The sequence below is a fragment of the Salminus brasiliensis genome, chromosome 7 (assembly GCF_030463535.1).
Source record: "Salminus brasiliensis chromosome 7, fSalBra1.hap2, whole genome shotgun sequence".
In the NCBI taxonomy this organism is placed as follows: domain Eukaryota; kingdom Metazoa; phylum Chordata; class Actinopteri; order Characiformes; family Bryconidae; genus Salminus; species Salminus brasiliensis.
The window spans coordinates 14,952,289-14,977,716 of record NC_132884.1 but is presented as its reverse complement, the minus strand read 5'-3'; the positions used below and the strand labels follow the sequence as shown (position 1 = coordinate 14,977,716).

Here is a 25,428-nt window from a genome sequence, read left to right as displayed (position 1 = left end):
TCTTGTAAATCTGAGTTAAAAAAAATAAATATATAAGCAATGTGCTAATAAATACAAAGGAAGGATGAGAAGTAGGCTGAAGAACACTGATATGGGTGAAGGAGCAGGTCTGATCAGGTTCCAGACTATAGATGGGTTTCTGTGCAACGAGTTGTGCAGAAAACTACACCAACCACACAGAAGATGGAGGACATATGGTTAATATCCCTAGGGCTTCACATCCCTTTGCAAAAAAAAAAAAAAAAGGTGGCAAACAAAAATAAAAAACAAACAGATCCAACTCTGAAACTGGATTTTATTATTGAGTCAACAAGAATTTAAACAGTGTGAAATACACAGCAGTTGACTAACGTTACAATCTGGTGACCCGACATGTTTCCAAAGCGCTTTTGGCCCATGGCTGCACGTGCACCCACTAATGTTTATAGACCAGAAACTCATCTATAGTCTGTGTATTTCTATAACATTGAGGGAGCATTGCTTGAATTCCACTGGTTGATCTATCTGTTGGAAGGTGACAGATTGACTCTGTCCCAACTTCACAAAACCGCTATAATTTCAATGAATCTTACAGTTACTGCAGCTCTAACCAGTCATGATGGACCCTGCCTTCCTCATATTGCGCCAACACCCACCCCTCCACAGCAAGTCTAATCCACATCCATAAATATCTAGCAACGTCCCTTACGTTTACACTTGGTTTACACTTGGTTTACACCAATAGAATTGGCTGCACATGTGAAAATGAGCTCTAAGCTGTCTGTAATGTTGTATTGTTGGTGTGAAAGAAGAATCTGGAGAGCTTAGAGATATGCAACAATGTAATCGCAAGATGGGCATTATTTGTATCACGAAGGCCTAGATAAAACAGACAAGCTCTCAGCAAATCACAACTGAGCTTATGTTTAAGTTCACAGCACAACTGGAAAAGTGGAAGCCTAACATATCAGTATATGCAAAGAACACTAAATTCAGCTGTAGTAGTTTAATGGTAAACAGTAGAGTAATGTAATTACTACAATTAATACAATTATTAACTATAAACAAAATGCTTTTAAATACTGGCGTCTATGCAGTCACACTGACCCTTGTTCAGTGTGTTTATCAACAGCTTTATCCCTGAGGTTACAACTCACTGACAGAAACCCACAGTCAGTGAAAAATAACAGCATGGTGTACCATTTAAACATTGATTCTCAATATATGCTGAAAAACATAATAAATACTGATAATCATACAGTACAGATTAGTTCTGATGCCGGCTGATCAAAGGGACTCACGCAAAAGGTACAGACCTGATGGAAATACCATTATCAGTTTTCATTGCAATTGATTTTGAATCTCATGGGATTGCAGCTCTTCTCCCATGTTTAAACCATGGTCATTTCAAGGGCAGTGAAAACGTTATTTTGATTTAGGGGACAATTTAACATTTTTCCTAAGTTTAAGCTTAAGTGATTTATCAATGCTCCCACATGTGCATCCTTACATCCTTATCCTTACTGCTATATAAAGATATATAAAGATAGTACATACATATACACATATAAATGGCACCCTTTATCTCTGTAAAATGCAAGCTATAAAGAGTGTGTTGTGCTAAAATGTCTCATATTTGCCCACATTCAGTAAAGCTGGTCCAAATTCAAAAAGGATACTTTGCCATGGATAAGCTAAAGCACAAATAAACCACCTCATTTCTTAGTTCTCATTTTATATTTTGTTATACAAGCTCTTTCATATGTCATTCTTATTCTTATATTCTGTAACAGTAATAATGCATTTTCTACATTCTATTTTATATGTTCTAACAGCTGTATCTCTTTTAACCCGTTATAAATGATTTAGCCAGATTGCCATTCCTCAATTACAAGGTCAGATTACTACTGGATGAGGTTTCTCAACTGCTGAAGGATTTCACTGCCACTGCTCCAAGGCACAATTTGGGGTTTAAGGACAATATTTTCACTGCCGGCCTTGGACAGCAGTTTTTCAAGGGTGTACCCTTTACGTGGCATCACCAGATCTGTCTCTTTCAGAAGTTTTACAGGACAAAAATCATTCCCTCCATCCCCAACGTAACAAACAGCCTGATAGCAGATGCCAGAGTTGGCCTGGCTTTGTCTGAAATCACTCAAAACCTTCTGTTTGCACAAGTTCACTGGGCAGCGATCACACTGGTGCGAGTGGAAGCACTGAACTCCTATGCAACCCTGGTTATCGACACTAGCCGGGTTAGTAAACACGCCGTCAATGGCACCCTTCAAGCCGTGTGCCTGTAAAATCCAGTCTATAAAGAGCGTGTTGGAATCAGAGACTATGATGCAGTCTATTTCACTCTTGTTTTGTGAAATAAAAGTCAGCAGCTCTACCATTCCATCTGTGAATGGGATCGTTTCCAAAACCGATCTGATCGCGTCCGGGTGGACGGACTGGTCTCTGAGGTAAGACAAAACCCGGCCCATGTACTCCGTCCAGCGTCCTCTTTCATAGGAGTCCTTCAGCCAGGCTGGTAAACTCTGCTCTGGAGCACAGCGGACCACCCATGTGTCGCTGTTATCGTCCACCAGCGTGTGATCGAAGTCAAACACAACTAACGTCTTCATTTTGGCCTGTGAACACAACATTGAGAAATCCTCTAGATCAGATATGCTAATGAATTTAAGAAGCTACATGTGTGTACTGGCCTGAGTATGACAAACTTACTGTTAATACCTGCCCTTGTTTCACAGTGGAAATTACATTTAGCCCACAGTATCAGGACGTTTTTTATACTATCCTATACTATTCCTTTGCATTTTCTACTAAGATATGTTTGGATATATGGAAACATGTTTATCTTTTTAAACACTTTTAGTACAAAACTGTTTACTCTAAAATGCTCTAATGTAGAGAAAGACATCAGGATTGACATTACTTTACGGCACAGTGTTGTCTGGGCTCAGGACTTTTATTCTGAAATTCAAAATCTGTGAGACTAAAGAGGAGCTAGCAGCTCCTCCCTTCTTGATTCTCCTTATATGAAAGACAAGCTGGATTACTTGCTGATAGTTGATGACAGGCCGAGGGCACGCTAGTTAGAAAGGGGGAGTCTTGCTGTTAGCTATGATGCTGTAGGTTACTCTCATCTTGGGTTATGAAGCCTAGAATACCGAATTGGGTTCCATGAATGGATCAGTCCTTTGGATCAGACTAATTATCCAATACTTTGGACATACTTTCAAATGTCCAAAGGTCTCAGATACCTGGGGCACTGTTTTGTCATTTTTTAATGAAAATGAGAACACGGTTTTAAAGAGCATTGTTAGCTGGAATTACTTATTTAATGCTTAAACACTTGATTTTACTTTATTCACGCAGTCACTACTATAAACCACCACTAAAGAGCTAACCTGTCACATTTCATCTATAATGAGTCATGAATGCACATTTAATGAGTCTGATGATTTAAGATATATTTTATATTGACCATAACGATTTAAACATGTATATGTGTGTGTGTATATATATACATATATATGTATATATATACACACACAATAAATGATTAAAATAAACAAATATAATGATTAAATAAATTATATATATATATATATATATTTTTTTTTTTTTTTTTTTTTCCCATCATTTACCTCACTGAAATGTTACATTTCTCTCATTTTAACTCACCAAGACTGAAACACTTTACCATGGTCCAATAAAAATCTCCAGAACGGTGATTTTATAGGAGAAGGCAAAAATGCTAAAAGGTTCATGTAAAATAATTATTTATTCAAAGGAATTTAGAGAATTTCATCCAGAACAGCTACAGGGTTCAAACCTTGGAGAAAACTAAAATTGGACATGTTCTTTCACTGGACAGCAGCGATATGCTAAAACGTCAAAGCTGGATTGAGAATTCAGAAACAGACCCTCAGGAGCTGTGTATGGAGTAGAGCTGGAGATCATCCATCTACCTCTACCTCTCCCTCTCTCTCTCTCCCTCTCCCTCCCTCCCCCTCTCTCTCCCTCTCCCCCTCTCTCTCCCTCTCCCCCCCTCTCCCTCCCTCCCCCTCTCTCTCCCTCTCCCTCCCTCTCCCTCTCTCTCCCTCTCCCCCTCTCTCTCCCTCTCCCCCTCTCCCTCGTTATACTCACAAGACACACTTCACTTTCGGTTTGAGGAGTGACTGAGTCAGCTACTCTTCAACTGCTTCCATTAAATGTGTGACATGATGTTACTCCGCTCACCACAACGGACAGCAACAACAACAGGTTCCGCCCTCAACCGGTAACTTCTATCCAAAATATAATATTAAATTAACTACAGATGAATCAAACAACAAACCGCCCGGGCTCTCAATACTCACCTGCTCCACAGGAATAGACACCTTCTTCTCTGAAATGACCGAGCGGCTGATTATGCTGTTACTGCCCCCTACCGGAAAGAGGAGAAGACTCTTATAAGAAAATCCCAGAAAAAAAATAACACACTAAATTAAATGTTTCTCAGATCACGAGTTTAGAATCCGAACTACGTCCATCGCAAAAGTCACATTTATAAAACTTGAAACTAAAGGTTGAGCAAGTCCAGTCTAATGTGTGGCTTTTGTGTGATCATGCGTCCGAAATGTCCAGCATGTGTCCTAATCAAAACACACCACACAGGAAAACGCAGATATTTTTCCTCATAAAAGAAACAGGAGACATATCAGTTCTCTTAGTGCCAAGTTGTCTTAGACAACCTTAACGTGGGGCGTTGAAGAGTCAACGTTAATGCATGTAGCTAATAAAACCCTCTCAAGACTAAATGTGAATTTCCGTGTTCACTAATTGTACCACCTACAGTGTAATAAACCCTGGCTTCTAGGTGTGGACGTGACATGGAGAATTGGACAGCTTTAAAGACTTGATGTATTATTAGAAGTCATTGAGCCATGCATTCATGAACCTGCTGACAAATTTACTCAGAACTGTAAGATCGTTTTAACAGGGATGCAGCCACACCTATTTATTGAATTATTATAAGAACAATACTGTATAATAATCAATTAGCAGACTAAAACTATGTATATAACCATTGTTATAGCACAATCTATGCCCCATGACATATTAGGGACATCATGCGGATATATCATAAACACATCCTTAAAAAAAACTAGCACGACTATTTCATTAATAAGAAATGTATATTACATTATAATAATAATATTAATGTATATAACATTATATTGGCCTGGTATGTTGACCTATCGGTGGTATTAACATGGAGCGCTTCTGTTTGAAGATTGCTGAACCCTAAGCTATGATTGGATGTTTGAGAAGTCATGTGATTTCGATTACATGACATCACAGCTTATGTTTAACCAACAGTTTTATTAACTTTCATTTGTCTGACACATCATGGCACTTCAGAGTCTCTATAATGCAGTAAAACACTTAATGAGTCAGATGTTTTATGTTTAAAGATTACTTATTTTATTGACCCTAATGATCAAAAGAGTTTTATAATATATATATATATTTCAATTACTTGACTCCTATTGAAACATCTACCAAGACATCCTTTACCAAGGTAGGCCACTGATGCCCAAGAGGTTCACATGCCCTATACAGAATGAATAAATGAAATTATGGTGACTGCAATCAATATGTGACTGCATAAATAATTGCCCCTTTAGAGTGACTGACCTAATTCACCCTTCAGTCCTGTTCTGGCCAGATGTCACAAGCAGCAGAGAGTCAGACAGGAATCTCAGAAAAAGGCCTTGACCTGGTCTTTTTCTGAACTTTTGACAACTATAAAAATATCCTCATACACGTGGACAGGGTTTAACTACAGGTGTGTAAGTGTGGTGTCAGAGGGTGGAGCCCAGGAAGAGGCAGAGCTGCGAGCTTCCTAACTCTTCTGGTTCCTGTTTAACTCCAGCACTCTCAAGGCTCCTTTATTTTATATTTATTTATTTATTTTTGCAGTCATTTACACTAAACCGAGAACGCCACAGCTGTTCACTGTGGAGACATTGTGCATGGTAGCTCTTGATGCACTGATACCAGCTTCAGCCCAACTTCTTGAATTGACCTTTCTTGAGAATCCTCTCAAGGCTGCGGTCATCCTAATTTAATAAGGACATGAATCTAATTTAGTTCTGAAAAGGTTGGCAAATTGTGTGTACCCATTTTAATATGCTGACTTTAACTTAGCATACTGTGGCCATTGTCAAGAATAAGGACAACTGGTTGGATATGTGAAATAGAGGCCTGTCTAGGGAGTGTTCCTGCTTTGCATCTAATGAGTTCGGGTAGGCTCTGGACCCACCAGGAATAAGCACATGATTAGATGGATGTATATATGGTTTGTGACATCATGTTTATAGGGGCTAAGCCCTGGATATCCACTAACCCTGGCACCAACCCTGGTGTTACCACTTTACATTTCCTGCCCTGCTAAAACTGGGTGTTTCAGGAGGGAAGTGTAAATAGTAGTATAAAACAGGCTCCAGTCATGTTGTAATCAGTGGCTGGGGCAACTGCCCTTTCCTAAATACACCAATCGCATCCAAACATACCTACCCATTAAGTTTAAAAATGTTCAACCTCCATCTGTAAATCTCAATTATTCTGAACCAGAGTGAACACATGTTTGTGACTAATATGCCAAAACTTGCAGTTCATCATCATTCAGATTACCAGCGAGGTTTAGTTAAAAATCTTGAGAAACAGACCCCTCAGCAGCAGATACTGGTAAGTAGGTTAATGTAGAAACGGGACACTATGTCTTTTTGCTAATTGTTGTGTTTAGGGTGCTTGCTAATGTCACTAATGGAGGGAGAAAAATCAACATGAAATCAACATCAAATCGTTTCTCCTCCAAAATGAAGCACAGTAAGTGCTAGTTTCTTTAGTCTGTCCATTCAGAGATTTGAGATGGTTTACATAAAGAAACGCTCTGCTCCTTCTCTGCTTTGCTAAACTCATTACAGGCAGATTTGACGTGCAGGATCACACAAATGTTTTGAACTTCAGTGGGACGCACTTCAGTCAAGACAAACTAGCCTTTCGTCCATGTTGGAGGGACCCCCAGACGTGTAAAGTGCCCTCTTGTCGTCTGTAAACGGTGCTGGCAGAAGTTTGCTAACGTTAGTTAGTGCCGGATGTGACGAGATGATAAAAGGTCTATTGACATTTAGAAAATTTCACAATGAGAATCAGAACTGACAGTGGTTTCACGATTTGGTTGGGGACCCCATTTTGCTTCAAAATGGTTTGTCGTCCCGGTTTGGTCCAAGAGAGGTTCTCGATACAAAGTATGCTAAGTAAGTTCAGACGGGTGTACTTGGCAGTACTGACTAGGCAAGTTCAACCTTTCAGTACATATCCCGAGGACAGGATGACACTGTATGGTACCTTTGCAATTGGAACAGCAGTGTGGTGCATAATCCAATCCATTCTGATCCACACGTCATGTCCTGATGCATCCTGGAAAACACTAGACAGTACCTGGCTAGATGTGAACCTTTGAATGGAACAGTACTTGGGCTGAGACTGATGACGTGCAGAAAAGAACGCTGATTGGGAATCCGCCCACGTTTGATCATCTGTCGCCGTCCTGCCTCCCTAAATGAAAAAAACAAAAAAAACAAACTGGCCTTATTGCGGGTGTTTGACCCACCCCGGAGCTGAAATGAAGATTCTGATTTAATTACAGCCCAGACACAAAAACCAATAAAAAAGAAGCATTGGTGGAGATCATACAAACTATGGATTTAAGTGTCTTACTAACTTAGATCCTTTTTTCCTGCCATATGTTCGACATTCTAGTGTAATACACATCTGCCTAAAAAAAAACCTAGACCAAGAAATGGATTGTAAATCACCATACATTAACGACTGTGTCCTTTCAGTGATGCATTTCTGAGTAGGGGGATATTTAATTAGCATTTCACATTCAAATAGTGCTTTTCTTTCAAAAAACAGTGCCCTGAAATGAACAGTTTGCAGACAATTCTTATTTCAAAATCAGTTTTAATTCCCAAGTCTGACTTAACTGACACTGGTATCTGGACATTATTACAAACATAAAACCAAAATAAAACTCCAAAATGATAGACTCACACCCAGAATCTCTCCCTAAAGATTAAGAACACAGCTCAAGACAGCAATGAGGCGAAAGGCAAAAACATTAACCATTTTCTTTCAGGAACAATAATGTAAACTAACATTCATTCAACATGAAAAACAGCTTCTCCCAAAATAGCAAGGCAAGGAAAAAACATGGTGGAGGGAGGAAAAAGGGGAGAGTGGGGGAGGGAAAACAAAACAAAAAACAAAAACAAAAAAAGAACTACACAATTTCTCTGGTCAAGGACCAACTAATCTGCAGTTCCTTTAGTTCCAGTTCAAGATCACCTCACGTGTTTACAAGTGTATTTAATAAAAAAAATAATAAAAAAAAAATTAAAGCATCCATGTAAATGCAAACAAGGAACAGCATTCTTCATAACCGTTCTTATGGGGTTGGGCATGTCAGGTGTTCAGATGATGGTTGACCGGGGTAGGTGAATTATTATTTTTTAAATTTTGTATTTTTTTTTTTTACCTAATCTCAATCTGCTAAATCTGTATCATACGGTTGTTTACCACAAACAATGTTCCTGTACATGGAGAACACAATTTGTTGCCTCAAAACAAGGGGCAGTTGAAATATCTGCTAATTGGCTTTTACAATATCCATACTTTTGAGACAAGTCTTCTTATTTTTGTTAGCACAAGAAAACGGGGTGAAAGTGTTTGTGGCAATCATCCATATCCTACAGATGTGGCAGATAGACATTAGCTACAACATTAGTTCCTTTACTCAGGTAATTTGAACAGGGAGGTCAGTCGGTTTCACTGGAGCTGGAGTCCTTTTTCTGATTCCTTTGATGGTTTCTCTCTCTCCTGGGGCTGCGGGATTTGTCTGTAACCTTTTGCCTGGATTTGGGGCTTTCACTCCTTGTCCTTTTCTTCCGTTTATCTCTGTCGCTGTCCGAGTCACTGCTCCTGCTGCTGTTCCGCCTCCGTCGCCTCTGTTTGTCTCCGCCCTGCTGATCAGTCCGGTCTTTGCTTCTGCGTTTATGGCTAGAACTCTCTTTAGAGTTTCTCTCTCTCCCTCTGGCCTCCCTGCTTCCGTCTCTCCCTCTGGCCTCCCTGCTTCCGTCTCTCCCTCTGGCCTCCCTGCTCCCGTCTCTCCCTCTGGCCTCCCTGCTCCCGTCTCTCCCTCTGGCCTCCCTGCTCCCGTCTTGCCTTCCGTCTCTCCTTCTGGCCTCCCTGCTTCCGCCCCTCCCTCTACTCTCCCTGCTTTCTTCATTATTCTTCCTTTTCTCTCTGTCCTCCCCATCCCTCTGCCGCTCCCTGCTTTTTGATTTTCTGGATTTTTTGTCCCGACTGATGCTTCTCTGTTTATCCCTCCCTCGGTCATTTGAATCTTTCGGTCCACGTCCCTTCGACCGGGACCTGGACTTCCGCTTGCCGTCTCGATCGCGTTCTTTTTCTCGGCTTCGTGATTTTTCACGTTGTTCTTTGTCAGCTTTTTTACCATCTTCCCCCCTGTGTTTTTCTTTCTCCTTTCCATCACTTTCCGTCAGTTTGGTCCGCTCTTTGCTTTTGCTCTTCTCTCGCTCTTTCCCTTTTTTGTCCTTCTCTTTATCATCTTTGTCCTTGTCTTTTCTGTCTTTGCTGCTTGATCGGTCCCTTCTGTCGTCCGCTTTGCCACGTTTGTGTTCCCTCTCTTCTTTCTTCTCCTTGCTCTTGCTGCGACTCCTCCCCCTTCTCTTGTCGGTTTCACCGTCCCCTTTTTTCCGCCCGTCTCTTTCTCTGCTCCTGGTGCGATGTCTGCCACTCTTTCTCTCCCGTCCTTTAGACGGACTCCTTGATTTGTTTCGCTTGCTCTCCTTCTTCTCTCTCTCAGAAATTTTCCTTTCTCGGTCAGTGTTGGATTTTTCTTTCTCTGCAGGTTCTGCAGCATCTGCCTTTTCCTCAGACATGTCGCCTCTGGAATAAGTAAAATGAGTCACAGTTTGTGACAAATCACTATTTATGCAGAATATTGTAAATATTTATAAAAAAAATTATACTACTTACACAGTAACTGAATAGAAAGATAAATTAATTGAAGCATCTTAAAAATAAGTCTAGAATTTATACCCTAATATTCAAAAGTCATTACAGTAGAATCTGTACATAAAGATCAGTGATGCACTGCTGGTTTTTACACCTGTAATGAAAAAAAATGTGTATCCCCAAGCATAAGTGTGCTGGTATTTTTCAAGCCTTACTTGTCTCCTTTTATCCAGCGATCCTGCGTGGCCTGCGTGTTTGGTTTGGCCTTCTGCGTTCTCTGCATTTCCTGCCTCCAGTGTGGGGGGGTTTCACTGCGACGAAATCGGTCCCACGAACGAGAACGAGATCGAGATGGAGTTCGGTAACGCTGTGCAGAAAGAAGACAATAGGGAGAAAAGGAAAGCCAAGCCAATATAAGATATTACAGCTTTTTCAGAATTTCCACAAAACATGGAAAACAAGGAAAATACAATGATGAGGGGACACACACACACACACGGCCAAATCTTTCTTACCCTGGGTCCTCTTCCTTTAATTCTTCGTCCTGACCTGGTCATCACCAGACGTGTTCGATTCTGCCTTGAGTTCATCGTTGGTCTAGAACACAACGGCAACATTTACTGCACACACTTACAATGAGCTAAAATTCTCACTACAAAATCAGCTTTACAAATGGCAAGACAGTGAAAAAAAACATTTGTTTACACTACACAATGTACTTTCAATTAATGAGATTCTGGAAAAAACCCTGAAGTAGAAAGAGTGCAAGAAAACATTAAAAATAAAACAAAAAGACTAACAACTCACCTATCCCTGTCTCTCTCCCGTTCTCGTTCTTTTTCTCTTTGCCTTTCTTTACCAGAATCCTCTTTGAGTTTTTCCTTTTCCTGCTCCTCTTTGGGTGGCTGCTGGGGACTCCGTCGCATGAGGAAACGATTTTCTGGAATAGGTGGGACTTCCTCTGGACGGATGGTGGAAACAGGTTGTTGGGGCTCCGCATCCTCTGCTTCTTCATGATCAGAACTATAGAAGAAACAAAAAGGAAAAGGGAATTTGCAACCAGATAACCAATAATTTCTTTCCATGTCTAAATGTATATTTTCTCCATTCAGACAAAAAAAGCCCCAACATAACATCCTCTTTGTAGTATTATTCTGCTTTTGAACTAGACTACAATGTGCAGATCACATAGAAACCTTTTCTCCTTTTTCTTCTTGTGTTTCTGTTCCTTCTTTTTCTTCTTTTGCTCCTTCTTGTGTTTTTTCTTCTGCTTCCTCTCCTCCTTGTCAGACTCCCCAGAATCAGAAGAGGATTCTGAAGAGGAGGCTGAATCGTCACTGCTCTCGCTAGACGACTGCTGTTTCTTCTTCTTCTTCTCTTTCTTAGCTGGCACACCCAAAAGAACAAAACTTTATTAAAGGCAGATTTTATTGCACTTTGAATTACACACATTAAAAATTAGTCAAAATACTTTGTTTATAGGGGTCACAAAGATTTGGCACATAAATAGAAGTGGCCCAAATAATAAATAGTCCACATAATAATTACAATAACTGCCACTGAAAGTTAAAAGGGGATTGTTTTTCTCTCGCTCTCTGTTTTGTGTGAAAGTATATCTAAATGCTAATGGTTTCATGAAAATCACAGAAACAGTGAATCAAAAATAAATTAATTGGAAGAATGTTTGCAACTTACTTTCTACACATGGACTGAGGGGCGAAGACTAGGTTTGTTAAGTTAGACAAACATCTGGCTCTTAAAAAAAGGAAACCTCCATCTTGCATGATACGGGTCCTTTAATAAATGATTAAGTGAGCCATCAAATAAACATTTTAATTTTCCCCTGCACAGGTTCTATTGGTCAGTTACCAACAGACGTTTTTACGCTTATGCTCAAAGTAGCCACTACTCACTACTCTTACTTTAACCTAAATGCATACAATGCTTTAGAGCTGGAAAGAAGTAAATCACCTTTGGATTTGGGGATGAGCTCTCCACAATTAAGCACCTTGACCTCTGCGTAGGGCCGGCTATTAGCGTCTGTCTTCTGACTCTCAATCACCCGGATCACGTCCTGGCCTGAGATCACCTGACCAAACACCACATGAATTCTGGAGGGAAGGAGAAAACACATTATATTGTAGATAGGAGTCAGAAACATAACAGAAATATGCATTAAAATACTAGGATAGTGCGCAATAAAAACAAAGGAAGAATTAACGTATTTTACGAGACAACCTACATAGCTGTGTAATTCATTACATTTACATCACACACGGAAATGCTTACCCGTCCAGATGGGGAGTAGGTTTTGTAGTTCTATGGTCAGGGACACAAAACAGTGAGGCAGAATGTAAATACAAATCTAATAAACACAAAAACAGTGATTAATGGACATGTCCAACGTTAACAATTCACAGTTCATAATATCTATACTTGTGGGGGACATTTGACATTCAACATAACAATAACACAAATATCACCAGTATTTTATCCAGTGGGTGACGTTTATAGAAGGCATAAATACTCTTAAGTGTGGCCCATTACTGTACTTCTGACTCACATAAAAAACTGTGAGCCATTGGTGTCTTTGCCTCTGTTAGCCATAGACAACAGGAACTCCTTATTATGTTTGACAGAGAAGCTCTCGTCTAGAAAAAAAGAGAAAAGGTTAGAAATTCATCTTAAACTGGAAGGGTGGGGGATTTAATAGGCAGGCTTCAAATATCAAGTCAATTCTCAATAATGAAACCAGAAAATCAACCAGAATCTGTAAACGCTCATTTGTACCTTCGAAGAAGCCTCCATATATGGATTCACCTCCTCTGCCATTCCCTAAAGGAGAAATATTAACACTCATAACTATAGCGATATCATTCCAATACTTACAGTCAACGTTGTGCACAATCTGTTTACAATGTACACATTACCTTCACTGAAATCTCCTCCTTGTATCATGAAGTCCTTCACTATCCTGTGGAAGAGGCATCCCTTGTAGTGCAAAGGTTTTTGGGTAGTTTTTCCAACCCCCCTTTCACCTTAAACATGAACCAAAACAATGTTTTAATGAAATATTTCCATTCAATATTATGTGGTATTGAAGTTACTACAGAATAAAAAATGCTAAGTTTTATAATAGTAATAAAAATGTTTATGATAAACTGCTTTCGAACCTGTGCACAGACAACGGAAGTTCTCACACGTCTTGGGACATACGTCAGAGAAGAGCTCAATGACAACTCGTCCAGCTTAAAATAAATATAAATACAGTATAGTATAAACATATAAATGTATAGTATATACAGTATGAGACAAAACACATTCACAGTCAAACTTGTAAATCAATATATGTATGTGTGTGTGTGTGTCTGTATGTGTGGGGGATGCAGACTACAGCATTCTTACCAAGTGTATTGCTGATGCCAATATCAAAAAAGCAGCGGGGACGCTGCACCTTCACCCCCATAGTTCTGTCAGGGAAGAGAGATGATCAGTTAGTTAACAGAGCAAATTCTCAGAAATATTAAGCCCCAATCATCTACATTTCCTTGCAAAGCATGGAGAATGAAAACGAAACTGGAAACAAATCCTTGAGTATTTCACCACCATCACTCAGCCTCGAGGCTCAACCCACCAGACCCACGACAGGACCTAAATACTACCGACTGTAAGACAGTAATCACTCAGACCGAGTCTAATCATTACACACAGTCACTACAGAAAGCCTGATATCTGACCAGCTGCCTCACACGGCTGTGATTACATTTCCGTGTTAAACCTTGTCCCAGACTAACACTAGCTCATCGTTGGCGGACATTTGGACAGTTTTCTGGTCTGGTCTCTAATTTAAAAGTTAAACTGCTTATCTAACACCTTATCTCGTGTTCATTTTAGAAATTGTGCTAAAAAATAAAAGAAGAAACATTTCGGTCGCCCTCTCGCAGCTCTGCTCTCCGCAAGTTCACGTTAGCTAGTTCATTCAATCTCCTCCGTCTTCAACACGCGTCTACAGCACCGCGACTAATCCCGAATAACCCTCCACTCCGCTCCGCCTCGCCTCTCAACGCAAATGTCTGGATTCACTCAGCGATGCGTTAAAGACACAACACGACCCACATCCGCGCAACGTTTCCGAGGTCAAATTTGAGAGAACGTTAGCTAGCTAATTACAGAGACACAAATCCAATGCTAGCGCTAACGCTAATGCTAACAGCACAAGTTCCTCCAGCGAGGCCTCCGCCTGACCACAAATTAAACCTGCGTTCACACACAGCCCTCCAGCGAGGACACAGTCGAGCTCAGAAACACTACAATACACTTACGCGTGGTTAAGCCGAGGCTGGGGCTGAACTAAACACAGAGGACATATAAAACACAGTAAAACTGCAGACTGGAAACTCCCTTACACAGCGCGGCTTTCAGAAGATGGCGCTCTGATGGGGGGCGGTGCATTGTGGGTATAAGACCCCCGCCCCCTCTAGTACGAGCAGTAACTGGCGCCAAACTGGAGCGCGCGGAAGAGGGCGCACGAGAGCGCGCAGGGCGGGACGAAGGCGCAGTCAACAGGGGCGCCGTCTATCTCACAGCGTTGTGCACAGTTTACCCTAGGATTTCTGGGTTGAACGACATGTTTAGTCGAAACTGTGTGAAACTGTGTGCGACCCTGTGTGCGTTTCCTTTTGGGAGTGTCGGCAGTGTTTCCCCATCAGCAACGACGGAAAGGCACAGCGTAGAATCTAATGGTCCTCTACAAATGAACCTTGGTGTATGCAGTGTTCACGGGGCCAATTTAAATATACAACATATTTTGTAAAGGGCTGAATGCAGACCTGGTAAGCAAAATGTTTGTGGACACCCCGTCTAATGAACTGCATCCAGACACTGTAAGTTGCTCCCATTGCTGCCACAAACGTCCAAACGCTCACACGCAGCTCGGTTAAAGCATGGCCAGCTTTAGTGAAGCCACCACAGGTCTAGCGCCTCTGCTGGCTGGTGGCAGTATGATGTGTAGCTCTGCCCGTCCAGTACTGCAGTGATCTGTGAAATGAAAGCAACGATCTGTGACTTTTGCTGCCATGAAAGTCTAATGGCATATTACGACGTACAGTATGAACAGTGACATCGTTACCAATCAAAACAGCATGATCAGGAACCAACAGCTGGATGTGCTGTGGAGTATATTACTGTTAAAAAAGTGCCCCAGACAGAAGCCTCATTAGGCTGTGCTGTAAGCTTCTGACAAGCTTGGTCTGAGAGAAGGGACGGGTCCAACCAAATAAGTAGGGGCATTCATACTTTCTACAGTCACTGGGTGAGTCCATGTAGAGACGTATTGTCAATAGAACCGGACTCTCTGAAAAGCATGAACATATTTACACTGTGTGTAAGTAACTAATTATATGTACTCTAGTTATTGTACTTTTGTACAATATGTACTATTGTACTAGGTTTTAAAATCTGTAATTTGACTTTGTATGTTTAAAGTATTGAACTTTACTACATTTTAAATCACATCTGTTTCTGAGAATGAAAAAATGTCAATAAAACGTTGGTTTATATGAGAGAAACCCGCCTGCCTCTCCCCTAGCCCCTCTGGCAGGTTATGTCAATCTACTTACTAACCTGCTGGTAACTAAACTTAGCACAAAAAGTATGTCAATTTGTGTTTGGTAGATTATTTCTTTGTTGTAACAACACTTCTTTGCAATAAATCTCACCCCAAGAAAATAATTTCCTCACCCTGTCAGCACTTCCAGTCCAGACAATCCGAAACAGACTGCACGCAGCCAATCTGAACCTGAACATGTGGAGAAACGTTATGTTCAGCGATGAGTCCAGATTCTGCCTACGGCATTTGGATCCAAGAAGCATTGTTACAACAAAGAAATAATCTACCAAACACAGGTAGAAGTTTAGTTATTAATGGTGCAGACGTTCTGGGTACGGAGATACATTAAACACCCACCCCAATATCTTACTCTATCTTACATGTCAGAGTCAAGTTGATAAGTGGACTGTACCTGGTCTATTTTTATAACATCAGACTATAAAAGCAGCTCTGAACAGCGCCGTCACAACAGAGCTGTGCTAATGTACACATGCTGTGTGATTACACTGCAGAGTTGTCAAGGAACTAGGAGCTGAAGTAGGTCAGTCAGACTGGATTGCAAGATGTTTTAGTAGATTTTTAGACGGGTGTTTTTACTTGTACTTAAGGAAAATGTCATCAAAGTATAGTAATACTAATTTCCTTTACAATATTTGAATACTCTTTACATCTGCACCATGCCTAATGCAAGATGGGCCAAAGGGGTATAAAGCCCCCCAGCACTAAGCTGTGGAGCACTGGAACTGTGTTCTCTGGAATGATGATACTCAATCCAATACTCTTGGGATGAGTTGGGCGTGGTTATCATCCAACATCCTGACTTCACTAATGCTCTTATTGCTGAATGCAATCAAATCCTCACAGCAATGCTCCAAAGTCTAGTAGAAAATATCATAAAATAGCAATATATAAAAAATGTAAAAAAAAAAAAAGTGACATGACATGAATGAATTGATGAATGAATGAATATGTCACAGTGATGTACCGGTAACTGGAATTTAAACTGTTACTTTCACCCATCATAATACAGAGAGGTCAATTATTGGCTTAGCATATAGAGTATTGACAAGCCTAACAAGCCTATTTACAACTATTATTTTCCCTCCGAATGAAAAATGCAGATTTTTATTTTACAATGAGTTCATACAAAAAAAGATTTGCTGGTATTGTCTGGTTTTCTTCACTCCGACGCTCTCACAGGAATCTCGTATTATAGTAGCTACAGCTAATCTTGGCTTCTGCACCCAGTCTCGCTACTTCCACTGGTGGTACTAGCTGTTTCCCAATTGAGTACTACACACTAATACTATAAGGTACATCATTGATTATCTTGATTATTAACTAACTCTCTCTTTTAAAAGTTTTAGCCACTGCCCTTTTGCTGTGTTAATTAAATGACTGCCTATCCCCTTTTCTCCTGATAACATTACCATTGTCACCTTACCCTTACCTCTTTTCCCCTTTATCTTCTTTCACACTTGCCCCCTCCTCCTCACCTCAGTGTACTTAAACCCTGAAAGTCTATGCATTCTTTGGACTGGATCAGACTGCTGACAGACCGTTCATCATCTAAGCTGTGCCCGTGTGTGATTTTCTGTCTGCAAGTGAATAAATGCCAATGCCAGTCTCCTGTATCCTGTATTTCTGACGCTATATATTAATTTTAGTAGTGCGGATTTGGCAGATTAGTACACAAAATATTACCATGCTAACACCGTTTTATTCTAACAGGATGTGAAGAATTGCTATGCCAACATATGCTAATCAGACATAAAAAAACAGCTGTATATTTTAATGAACAACAAAAGTTATTTCAAAATGGGGCACGCAGTTACTCTCTCTTTACTCTTCCCAGATAGAAAGGACCGTTTAATCAACATAGATTTCTGATGTTGATTTGGAGACTAACCAGCTCGAGCTAGCCAGGTTGTTTTTTTAGCAGGGCTGTGATCCTGCCCATCTCTTGTAGCAGCAAGCACTGCACCCAGTCCAATACCTGATCCATTCACCACTGATGGTTCTTCATAGTCAGGGCTAAGCAGAACCGGTTCTGAGCATAAACATCTTTTAAGGTCTTTAAGCGTCCTTTTTTGTTAGGTCTGTAAGAATGGCTGTTCAGCTGGGCAAGTTTGGGATAAACTGGTGATGTTGTCCAGAAGGTCTAAGAAGGAACTCACCTTCCTCCTTGTCAGGTGCTTTGCATACTGATCAGACTTTGTCCTCCTAGGGGGCATACAACACTCATACTGGCTATTACACAAAAACTATTTGTTCTACAGTGTTAAGGGCAGGGGAGGGCAGTGCCCCTATGACAATAAGCTCTCATCCACTCTCAACTATGTGAGAGATAGCCAGAGCTGCTACCATTTTTGCCTACCTGTATTGTAATTAGTAAAATTGGGAGTATCCCAAACCAGCCAAGCTTAGAAAGCCTTCTAATGCTTGACGGCCCTCCTCACCACAGGTAAACACCAATAAGGTCTTTGGTTGCCACCAGCGGCCTAACACTCCACCACTATGTGGCTCATATGGGAGTTCGAATCCCGACCTATGGCACTTTGCCATTAGTTGACAGAGTCAGAGAGGACAATCAGCTGTGTTCTCTACCCACATCACTCTTAAGTGATGTTGGCCGGCACAAGCATCTGTTGGCTGTTGCAGTGGATCTGGGGACCCAATGCTTTCCTGCAAGCGTGTCAGCTGCCTGGCACTATCGCATTGACAACCGTTTGAAAAGAGGTGGTGGCTGGCTTTACATGTATTGAAGGAGATATGTGTTAAGTCCTTACCCTCCTAGTGTTGGGAGCATTGCTAGTTCCTGGGGGAAGTTATGCACACATTGGGAGAAACCTTATATAAGAATACCTGGGCAAGACTCCTAAGACTACATGTGTGACATGATTCAAATGTAGGTTGCACTGAATAAAAGCATCAGCTAAATATCCACAAATATAAATCCGTTCGTTAGTCGGATTATTAGGTAGGGTCTCATGGAATGTTGCTTAAAACATAACAGATGTCACATTTTATGCCATGTTCCGAACTACTGGACATTACTAAGTCTAAATTACTCTCAAGGACTTCTAATAAAAATGATTGCCAAATTTTTAATTATTAGGATTGTCAAATGCTGTTTATTATATATTATAAAACTACTTTGTCACAATGTAATGTGGACTGAATGGAGATACTTAACTTTTGTATTCTGAACACGTGTTTCATAACTTTACACTGTTACATCCCAGATTTCACAAAAAGGTTTGACTTGACTAAGAGCTCTTTTTAGATCAAGAAATCGAAGAAGCCCAAAAGAAAGCAACAGAATCTGCAATTTAAGAATGTTTAATTTACAAAATAGAACACATAGTTATGTATAACTGGACCACATGTGCCAAAAGTTGCATAGGTAAGCTACTGTTTAAAAAAGAAAAACGAACAAAAAAAAACTCTATGAGGCTTGAATGAAACGGTGGAGAATTGTCAAAAAGTCCCTAAATGAACAGAAATGTTAGTATTTATCAAATGTACATAAAACTACATACATACATTCATTCATTACACAAGGGGTTGTAACTTTGAAAGCATGGTTTTGAGTAGTCTAAGGCACATAAGTGGTCAGAGTCTGCAGACAGCTGGGCTCTGAGGTGAATGTACACGAGGACAGGGCAGTTGGAGAGGAACACTGAGTTTAGAGTTTGGGCATACGGGCAGCATTAAGGCGCATGGCAACACAAGAGGCTCCAGACGCATAGCGCAGATCTCTTAGCATACCACTCCACTGCTTCTTCTCACCGTCATATCTGGGAACACACACATAAATAGAACACTTAAAACATGGTGGCAGGCCTCTATCAGCTTATTAATACTGAATATGCTCTGTCATGTCCCTATTTCTAGAAATGTCTGACGACCCATTTTTTATATAGGACCTAGACTATCGAATAGCATTCCATAGAATGCAGTTTCACAGTTTGGGAAATGTCCCAACACCCAAGCTGAAAAGTAGAGGGTCAATTTCCTGCTAACTTTCCAGCAGCAGTAATGATAATGATGATGATGATAATAATATTAGTCATTACATTTCATGTTAATTTGTCGGTTAAAAAATTAGTTAGGTATAAAAACAAAAAGCCTGGGGAATATAATGCTGTAGCCATGGGCATTCAAGTTATATTATTTTAATGATATTAATACATTACATAGACAAAAGTATTGGGACCTGCTCATTCATAGTTTCTTCCGAAATCAAGGGCATTAGAAAAGAGTTTATCCTGCTTTTGTTGTATTAATTGTCTCTACTGTCCAGGAATTCTACTAGATTTTGGAGCATTGCTGTGAGGATTTGATTGCATTCCGTGACAAGAGTGTTAGTGAGGTTAGGATGTTGGGTGATCAACACCCGACCTCATCCCAAACTCTGCAACTCAACTCAAAAGTATTGGATGGAGCACCATCCATCATTCCAGAGAACACAGTTTCACTGCTCAAGGTGGGTGAACTTAATACCCCTCTAGCCCACATCTGGCATTAGGTATGGTGCCAATAGGTTCATGTTTATCTGCATCAGAGGGTCCTATTCTATGGACAGTACATGTGTGCTTAGGGCCTAGACAAGCTATGTGTACATTTGCACATGTGTCAGCAATGGGTGTAATCACTAGAAAGAGGATTCATAATTATTTGGACATATAGTGTATATTTGAGAGAGTTTTCAGTAAATAGGAAACCAGACAGGGACTGCCTCAGTGGCAATATGTTTTACAGGATCTGAAGGATTGTCTAGTTAGCTATTATTTTATGCTCTACCATTCTTTAATATATTATAGAAAGTATTGTTTCAATGTATATACAGTGGCATGCAGAAATGTGTGTAGCCCTGGCACATTTCTGTTATATTGTTAAGTTGTTAAGTAGAAGATTGAATGATGATTGAAGATGAAGAACTGATTGTTTAAAGGCTTGTTAGGACTATGGCCTGTTTACAGTCATCGTAGGAGAAGTAGGAGGAGGCTACATGATGAAGATAGCAAAGCGCTTTTTAAGTAGCCATTGGGCTTTGATCTTTGATCTAAACATTGGGCTTTGATCTAAACACTTGAAATTATGCATATTATAAAAAAATCGGTGGATATACCTCAAATGAGCAGCCCTTACCGAACTAAAAGCCTTAACTAAATTAAACTTCAATAATAGGCCACACCGCATTTCAGACTACAGAGGAGCCATAACAGTTTCAGGCTCGATAACTTACTGCCAAACATCTGTGATTTCAGAGGGTCCAAATTCTTTGTTCTCCAACTCCACGATGGCAAAGCCTCCAACAGCATAGAGAGTTCCTTCACTGCTTACAAGGTTCACCGAGCTGCGTTCCTGTGGGAACTCTGCAAACGTGTCCCACCTAGAAATGAAAATATGATCACAAAATGTATTATATCTTCTATAACGTCATGCCTTTTCGCACATGAAGACAAGAAATAAAAAACAACTACAATTTACTAAACGTACCAAAATATATATAAACATATATCAGATAACACAAATAAATACACGTACAAACACAGTCTTTATCATGATGTCGTATATACATACTTATTTGTTGCGAAGTCGTAGATTTCAGATGAAGCAGTCAGACCTTCCTCATTAACTCCTCCAACTACAATGATCTTCCCATTGTGAATAATGGCTCCAAACATTGCTCTGGCCGTCTTCATACTGGCGAGCTCCCTCCACTCAGACTGCTTGTGGTTATACGCAAACATCTTGTTTAAAGCTTTACTGAGAGACAGAGAAATAGATTTCACTTTTACAATTCAACAGGCTTCGTAACATCACCATCTCACCATACAGTTTTGCTACACCTTTTTAAATGATCTATTTTGTGGATTCAATGCGTATAAACAATTAACAAACTCTTACAGAAATTAATCTTTTAGCAAATTCTAGAGCATAATTTCAGTTTAACATATTGTTGTTTTTACTCAAGAACCCAGTATCTCCAAAATGGAAACATTTTATTATAAGTTAATTGAAAAATGTTTTATTCTAAACCTGTGTACACACCACCTTTTGAGTAAGACTGTCTCCCATTAATATATTTAATTAAGCAAATAAATAATCAAACTAGCAATTTTGTATAGAATATGCAGATGTATCATTTAAGCAGGGGTGTTCAAACATTTGCTTACAACCATATATTATATCTTCTTCTTTTTATATTGTCATTACCAACAACAATAATAGCTATAGCAATAGTAATGTTTGTACTATTACTAATTCCTATACAGTGGTAAAACACTGCCTATAATATGGGTGCAGTAAGGCTGGCTTAGTACGTTACCAACCCTGCAAAACCGACAGTGTACACACACACACACACACACACTCACTTATCATCTGTCTTTCCTCCAATGCAGTAAATCATGCCGTTATACGAGACTACTGAATGGCCGTGTATGCGGAGTGGAAGTTTCTTCGTCTCGCTCCATTTCATCTTCCTGTAAAAAATGACGTGTGATTAGATTCTCATAAAGTAGAAGCAGACAGTTAAAGATAAAAAACAACAACAAATAACAAAAAAAAATGAATGAATGAAGAAAGGTAATGAAGTAAATGAAAAAGGGATTAGAATTATTCACCACTGAAGTAAGATGACTAGACTACACAAATTACTAAATAAACTATAGCTAGACTACGTGCCTGTCTGAATCTGTAAAGTACCAATTACAATTGCTTGTTTTAAAAGAGCTACAGCTTTTTTAGCTTTCTAAATTGTTTCTAAATGGTAAGAGACATATTGACTACATTAAAAATACCACGTTTTGTGGCATACCGAGTGAAAAACTGACTGATAGAAGAATAGTCAGATTACTTACTCAGTATCATAACACATTACAGAATCAAGGGATTCATTGGTCTGCAGGTCTTTTCCAGCGATAGCAAACAGCAGACTGCTACATTCACCCAAACCAAAGAGGCATCTTGGACTTGGCATGGGTGGCAGTGCTAGCCAATCAGAGGTGAGACTGTCCAACTGTAATAAAACAACATTATAGTCACCTTTTAAATATCACAATTAACATACATTTGGGAATTGATATTATTATGGTTCACTGTGCATGATGGAATTCATGGATAAGAGAAACTTGGTACTTGGTAGGTTTTTTAGGTTTTACAGAAGAGATCTGTAATGTAATATCCTGTAATATTTCAAGTGATTTGTTTGATTGTATATATATATATATATGTATATATATATATATATATATATATATATATATATATATATATATATATATATAACTGTTTCAGTACTTGGTATAAACTGAGTATGGCATAATTGTTTTTTTTCACCCAAAATTTAGCTTTAAAATGTGCTGCCTTTAAAATACTTGATACAACTCATTTTCACATGAGTATAAGATATTGCACTGACAAGTAAACTAAATGACAGGTATTTAATATGTAAGGATGTACCCATCAATCAAAATAAAATTCTGTCATTCTTGTTATTACTAACCTGGTAGAAGTAGCATTGAAGTGGTGTTTCTTTGTTGTCTTCATCAACGAACAGGCCACCTATGACGAAAAGTTCATTCTTCTTAGAGCAGTGGCTGACGTGGTTCTTTGGCACTTGTTCAGCCATGGCCGCCAGGAAGCATTCGTTTTCTCCAACGTCATACGCCACCGCTGCTGTGTCATTAATCATCAGGATCAAATTCCGCCCGTACATCCCCAGCCTGCGGTTATCGTTCAGGTAACCCGGCAACATCTCTTCTTCCTCCTCTCCCTCTGCTTCCCCATTCACCTCTCCTTCCTTCTTCTCCTTCTTTTTCGTCTCTGGAAGTTTTCCTTTGTAAGCATCTTTGATGACCTGCAGTTTCTTCAGGAGTTCTGGATCAGCCTTGATGATGTCATCAGTTTCCACCTTCTCCCGGAAGTACTTTTCCGGCAACAGGCGGAAACGGATGCATTCGAACGCCTCATTCAAAGACTTGACACGTTTTTCTTTGTCGCTTCGCACCCACTTCATTAGAGACTCGAACACCACTTCCTCTTTTTCCACGTTCAGCATGTCTCCGCCAATGAGGGCGAAGAGTTCATGAGGTGCTAGCTGCAGGAATTCCTCTTCGTTCATTAGGCTTTCGAAGCGATCTGCAATAAAATCGCGGGCGGCTACGGCCAGCCTGGGCACGTTGAGGATCAGGCCAAGCCTGAAGATGGCCAGACAGTTGGCCATGGACAACTTCTTCTGCAGATAGTTCACACAAACTGTAAACACAGATGGAATCTGGAAGCGGTTCGCTACTGCAAATATCTCTTGAACATTTTCATCGGTCAGCTCGATTTCAGCCGAGTAGAGGTATTTGATGATCATGTCCAGAATGGTAGGATCAATGTCGTCTAAAGCAACCTCTTTGAGGTCTTCTTTGATCTTTCCATCTTCTGAGAAGAAAATCTCTCTAAAATAGGGGCTGCATGCGGCCAGAATGAGGCGATGGCAGGGAAAGCAGCGGTCGCCTACTTTGAGAGTGCAGTCCACAAACTTGTTCTCGTTCAGCAGCTCTTTCAGGCCGTCTTGTAGCAGCGTACTTTGGAACAGGCGGAGTTCTTCCTTCAGTGCTTTCGGATCCATGGCAGTAAATGGGGAGGTAAGTGGTGGAGAACAAAAAAGAAAGGAGGAAGAAAGAGAGGCGAGAAGGTGGCTTCTGCTTGCCACACAGTCCTGGCTGGAAAAGGACAGACCACAGAAAAGATTCGCAGCCTGAAGAAGCTGTTATTTAATCTGGGCTTTCTAAATTTAACCTGGGCTCGACCCTCCTCCCCTCTGCTATCCCCTCTTGTCCGTCTGTGAGTTGGGGGAGTGCAATGACAGCAGTTGTCACAGTAAAACAGGCTGCAGAGACCTAACTGAGATTTAACCCTCAAATGTCTGAAACTGTTGTTGCTGTTTTAGTGTACTTTCAAATGCAGTTCATTAATAAAATACATAATAAAAGTTACATAATAAATTGCATCACAGCTGTCCAGGGTTATATATATATTATTGAGAAATGGTTCTTTTAATCGTAATGGAACCCTTTCAGTACTATTTAATAACATTTTATTCCAAGTAATTTTGGGGCATTTCAAAATCTGACACAATGTAAAGAACAACTGCCAGATTCATTCATTATGTCAAAAAGTTAAAATGGACAAAAATAGGAATTCAAGGTTTTTGAGGGACAGCAGTGATAGAAGATATTCAATCATAGAGAAGAACTATTTTAACCACGCAACCATTTAAATATTCAAATGGTTATTTAAGTTGTCATGGTTCTATTTATAACCTCAGCGCCTTTTCTAAAGAACCCCTGAGTAACTCAGCAACCGCTTTGATTTTTAAACTTCCAGGACATGCATGAATATTGTCATTTTGCTGTACATTTTATTTATAGTGCATGAGTATTTATATGCAATAATAATGTAGAGTTACATAATGAATAACACGTACATTCAGATTTCCTCCTAATTTCCCAATAGCAAAAATGTAAATTATGGTTGTTTTACTTTTCAAAATATTATTTTCTAAATATAATATAAACTATACAGCATCTTCATATAATACAGTGACACAAACACAAATTTGGTTTGGAAATCTGCCATTTCCACTCAGTCTCTCCACATGTGTCATTGAGCTGATTGAGAAATCATAATTACTGCAACCATGTTAAGTATTAAAATTATACTCATATGTTACCAGTGAC

General features: G+C 39.9%; 3 protein-coding genes across 5 annotated transcripts; all 3 read right to left on the bottom strand.

Moving 5' to 3' along the window:
- Window positions 1–281: 281 nt before the first annotated feature.
- phospho2 (phosphatase, orphan 2) lies at window positions 282–4,429 on the bottom strand. The gene is made up of 2 exons (XM_072682955.1): window positions 4,347–4,429; window positions 282–2,612 (listed from the first exon to the last, which is right to left on the bottom strand). Exon 2 carries the CDS (start codon window positions 2,604–2,606, stop codon window positions 1,884–1,886), a length of 723 nt encoding a protein of 240 aa, XP_072539056.1. The 5' UTR covers window positions 2,607–2,612; window positions 4,347–4,429; the 3' UTR covers window positions 282–1,883.
- Window positions 4,430–7,981: 3,552 nt separating this feature from the next.
- ppig (peptidylprolyl isomerase G (cyclophilin G)) lies at window positions 7,982–14,502 on the bottom strand. Of its 3 annotated transcripts, none has more exons than XM_072683973.1 (13): window positions 14,484–14,502; window positions 13,483–13,547; window positions 13,251–13,325; window positions 13,008–13,115; window positions 12,868–12,912; window positions 12,641–12,728; window positions 12,367–12,396; window positions 12,049–12,188; window positions 11,274–11,463; window positions 10,885–11,100; window positions 10,593–10,674; window positions 10,293–10,444; window positions 7,982–10,008 (listed from the first exon to the last, which is right to left on the bottom strand). In XM_072683973.1, exons 2-13 carry the CDS (start codon window positions 13,541–13,543, stop codon window positions 8,856–8,858), a joined length of 2,340 nt encoding a protein of 779 aa, XP_072540074.1. In that variant the 5' UTR covers window positions 13,544–13,547; window positions 14,484–14,502; the 3' UTR covers window positions 7,982–8,855. The 3 variants fall into 3 exon arrangements, with proteins under 3 accessions (XP_072540074.1, XP_072540072.1, XP_072540075.1); XM_072683971.1 differs by having other exon boundaries at window positions 14,400–14,499; XM_072683974.1 differs by lacking the exons at window positions 13,251–13,325; window positions 13,483–13,547; window positions 14,484–14,502 and having other exon boundaries at window positions 12,367–12,442; window positions 13,008–13,099.
- A 4,861-nt stretch (window positions 14,503–19,363) lies between these two features.
- On the bottom strand, window positions 19,364–24,317 carry klhl41b (kelch-like family member 41b). Its single transcript, XM_072682954.1, has 6 exons — window positions 23,202–24,317; window positions 22,558–22,715; window positions 22,072–22,179; window positions 21,275–21,460; window positions 20,937–21,083; window positions 19,364–19,485 (listed from the first exon to the last, which is right to left on the bottom strand). Exons 1-6 carry the CDS (start codon window positions 24,315–24,317, stop codon window positions 19,374–19,376), a joined length of 1,827 nt encoding a protein of 608 aa, XP_072539055.1. The 3' UTR covers window positions 19,364–19,373.
- Window positions 24,318–25,428: the final 1,111 nt, after the last annotated feature.

Excerpts from the sequence above, each read along its gene's own strand:
- phospho2 (XM_072682955.1), bottom strand. The coding sequence starts at position 2,606 with ATGAAGACGTTAGTTGTGTTTGACTTCGATCACACGCTGGTGGACGAT.
- ppig (XM_072683973.1), bottom strand. The coding sequence starts at position 13,543 with ATGGGGGTGAAGGTGCAGCGTCCCCGCTGCTTTTTTGATATTGGCATC. Across the intron at positions 13,116-13,250 it reads CTTCCGTTGTCTGTGCACAG|GTGAAAGGGGGGTTGGAAAA; the intron begins GTTCGAAAGCAG and ends TTCATGTTTAAG. Across the intron at positions 10,675-10,884 it reads CGGGAGAGAGACAGGGATAG|ACCAACGATGAACTCAAGGC; the intron begins GTGAGTTGTTAG and ends GTTGTGTTCTAG.
- klhl41b (XM_072682954.1), bottom strand. The coding sequence starts at position 24,317 with ATGGATCCGAAAGCACTGAAGGAAGAACTCCGCCTGTTCCAAAGTACG. Across the intron at positions 22,716-23,201 it reads TTCAATGCTACTTCTACCAG|TTGGACAGTCTCACCTCTGA; the intron begins GTTAGTAATAAC and ends GTTTTATTACAG. Across the intron at positions 19,486-20,936 it reads GAAATCACAGATGTTTGGCA|ATATGACGGTGAGAAGAAGC; the intron begins GTAAGTTATCGA and ends GTGTGTTCCCAG.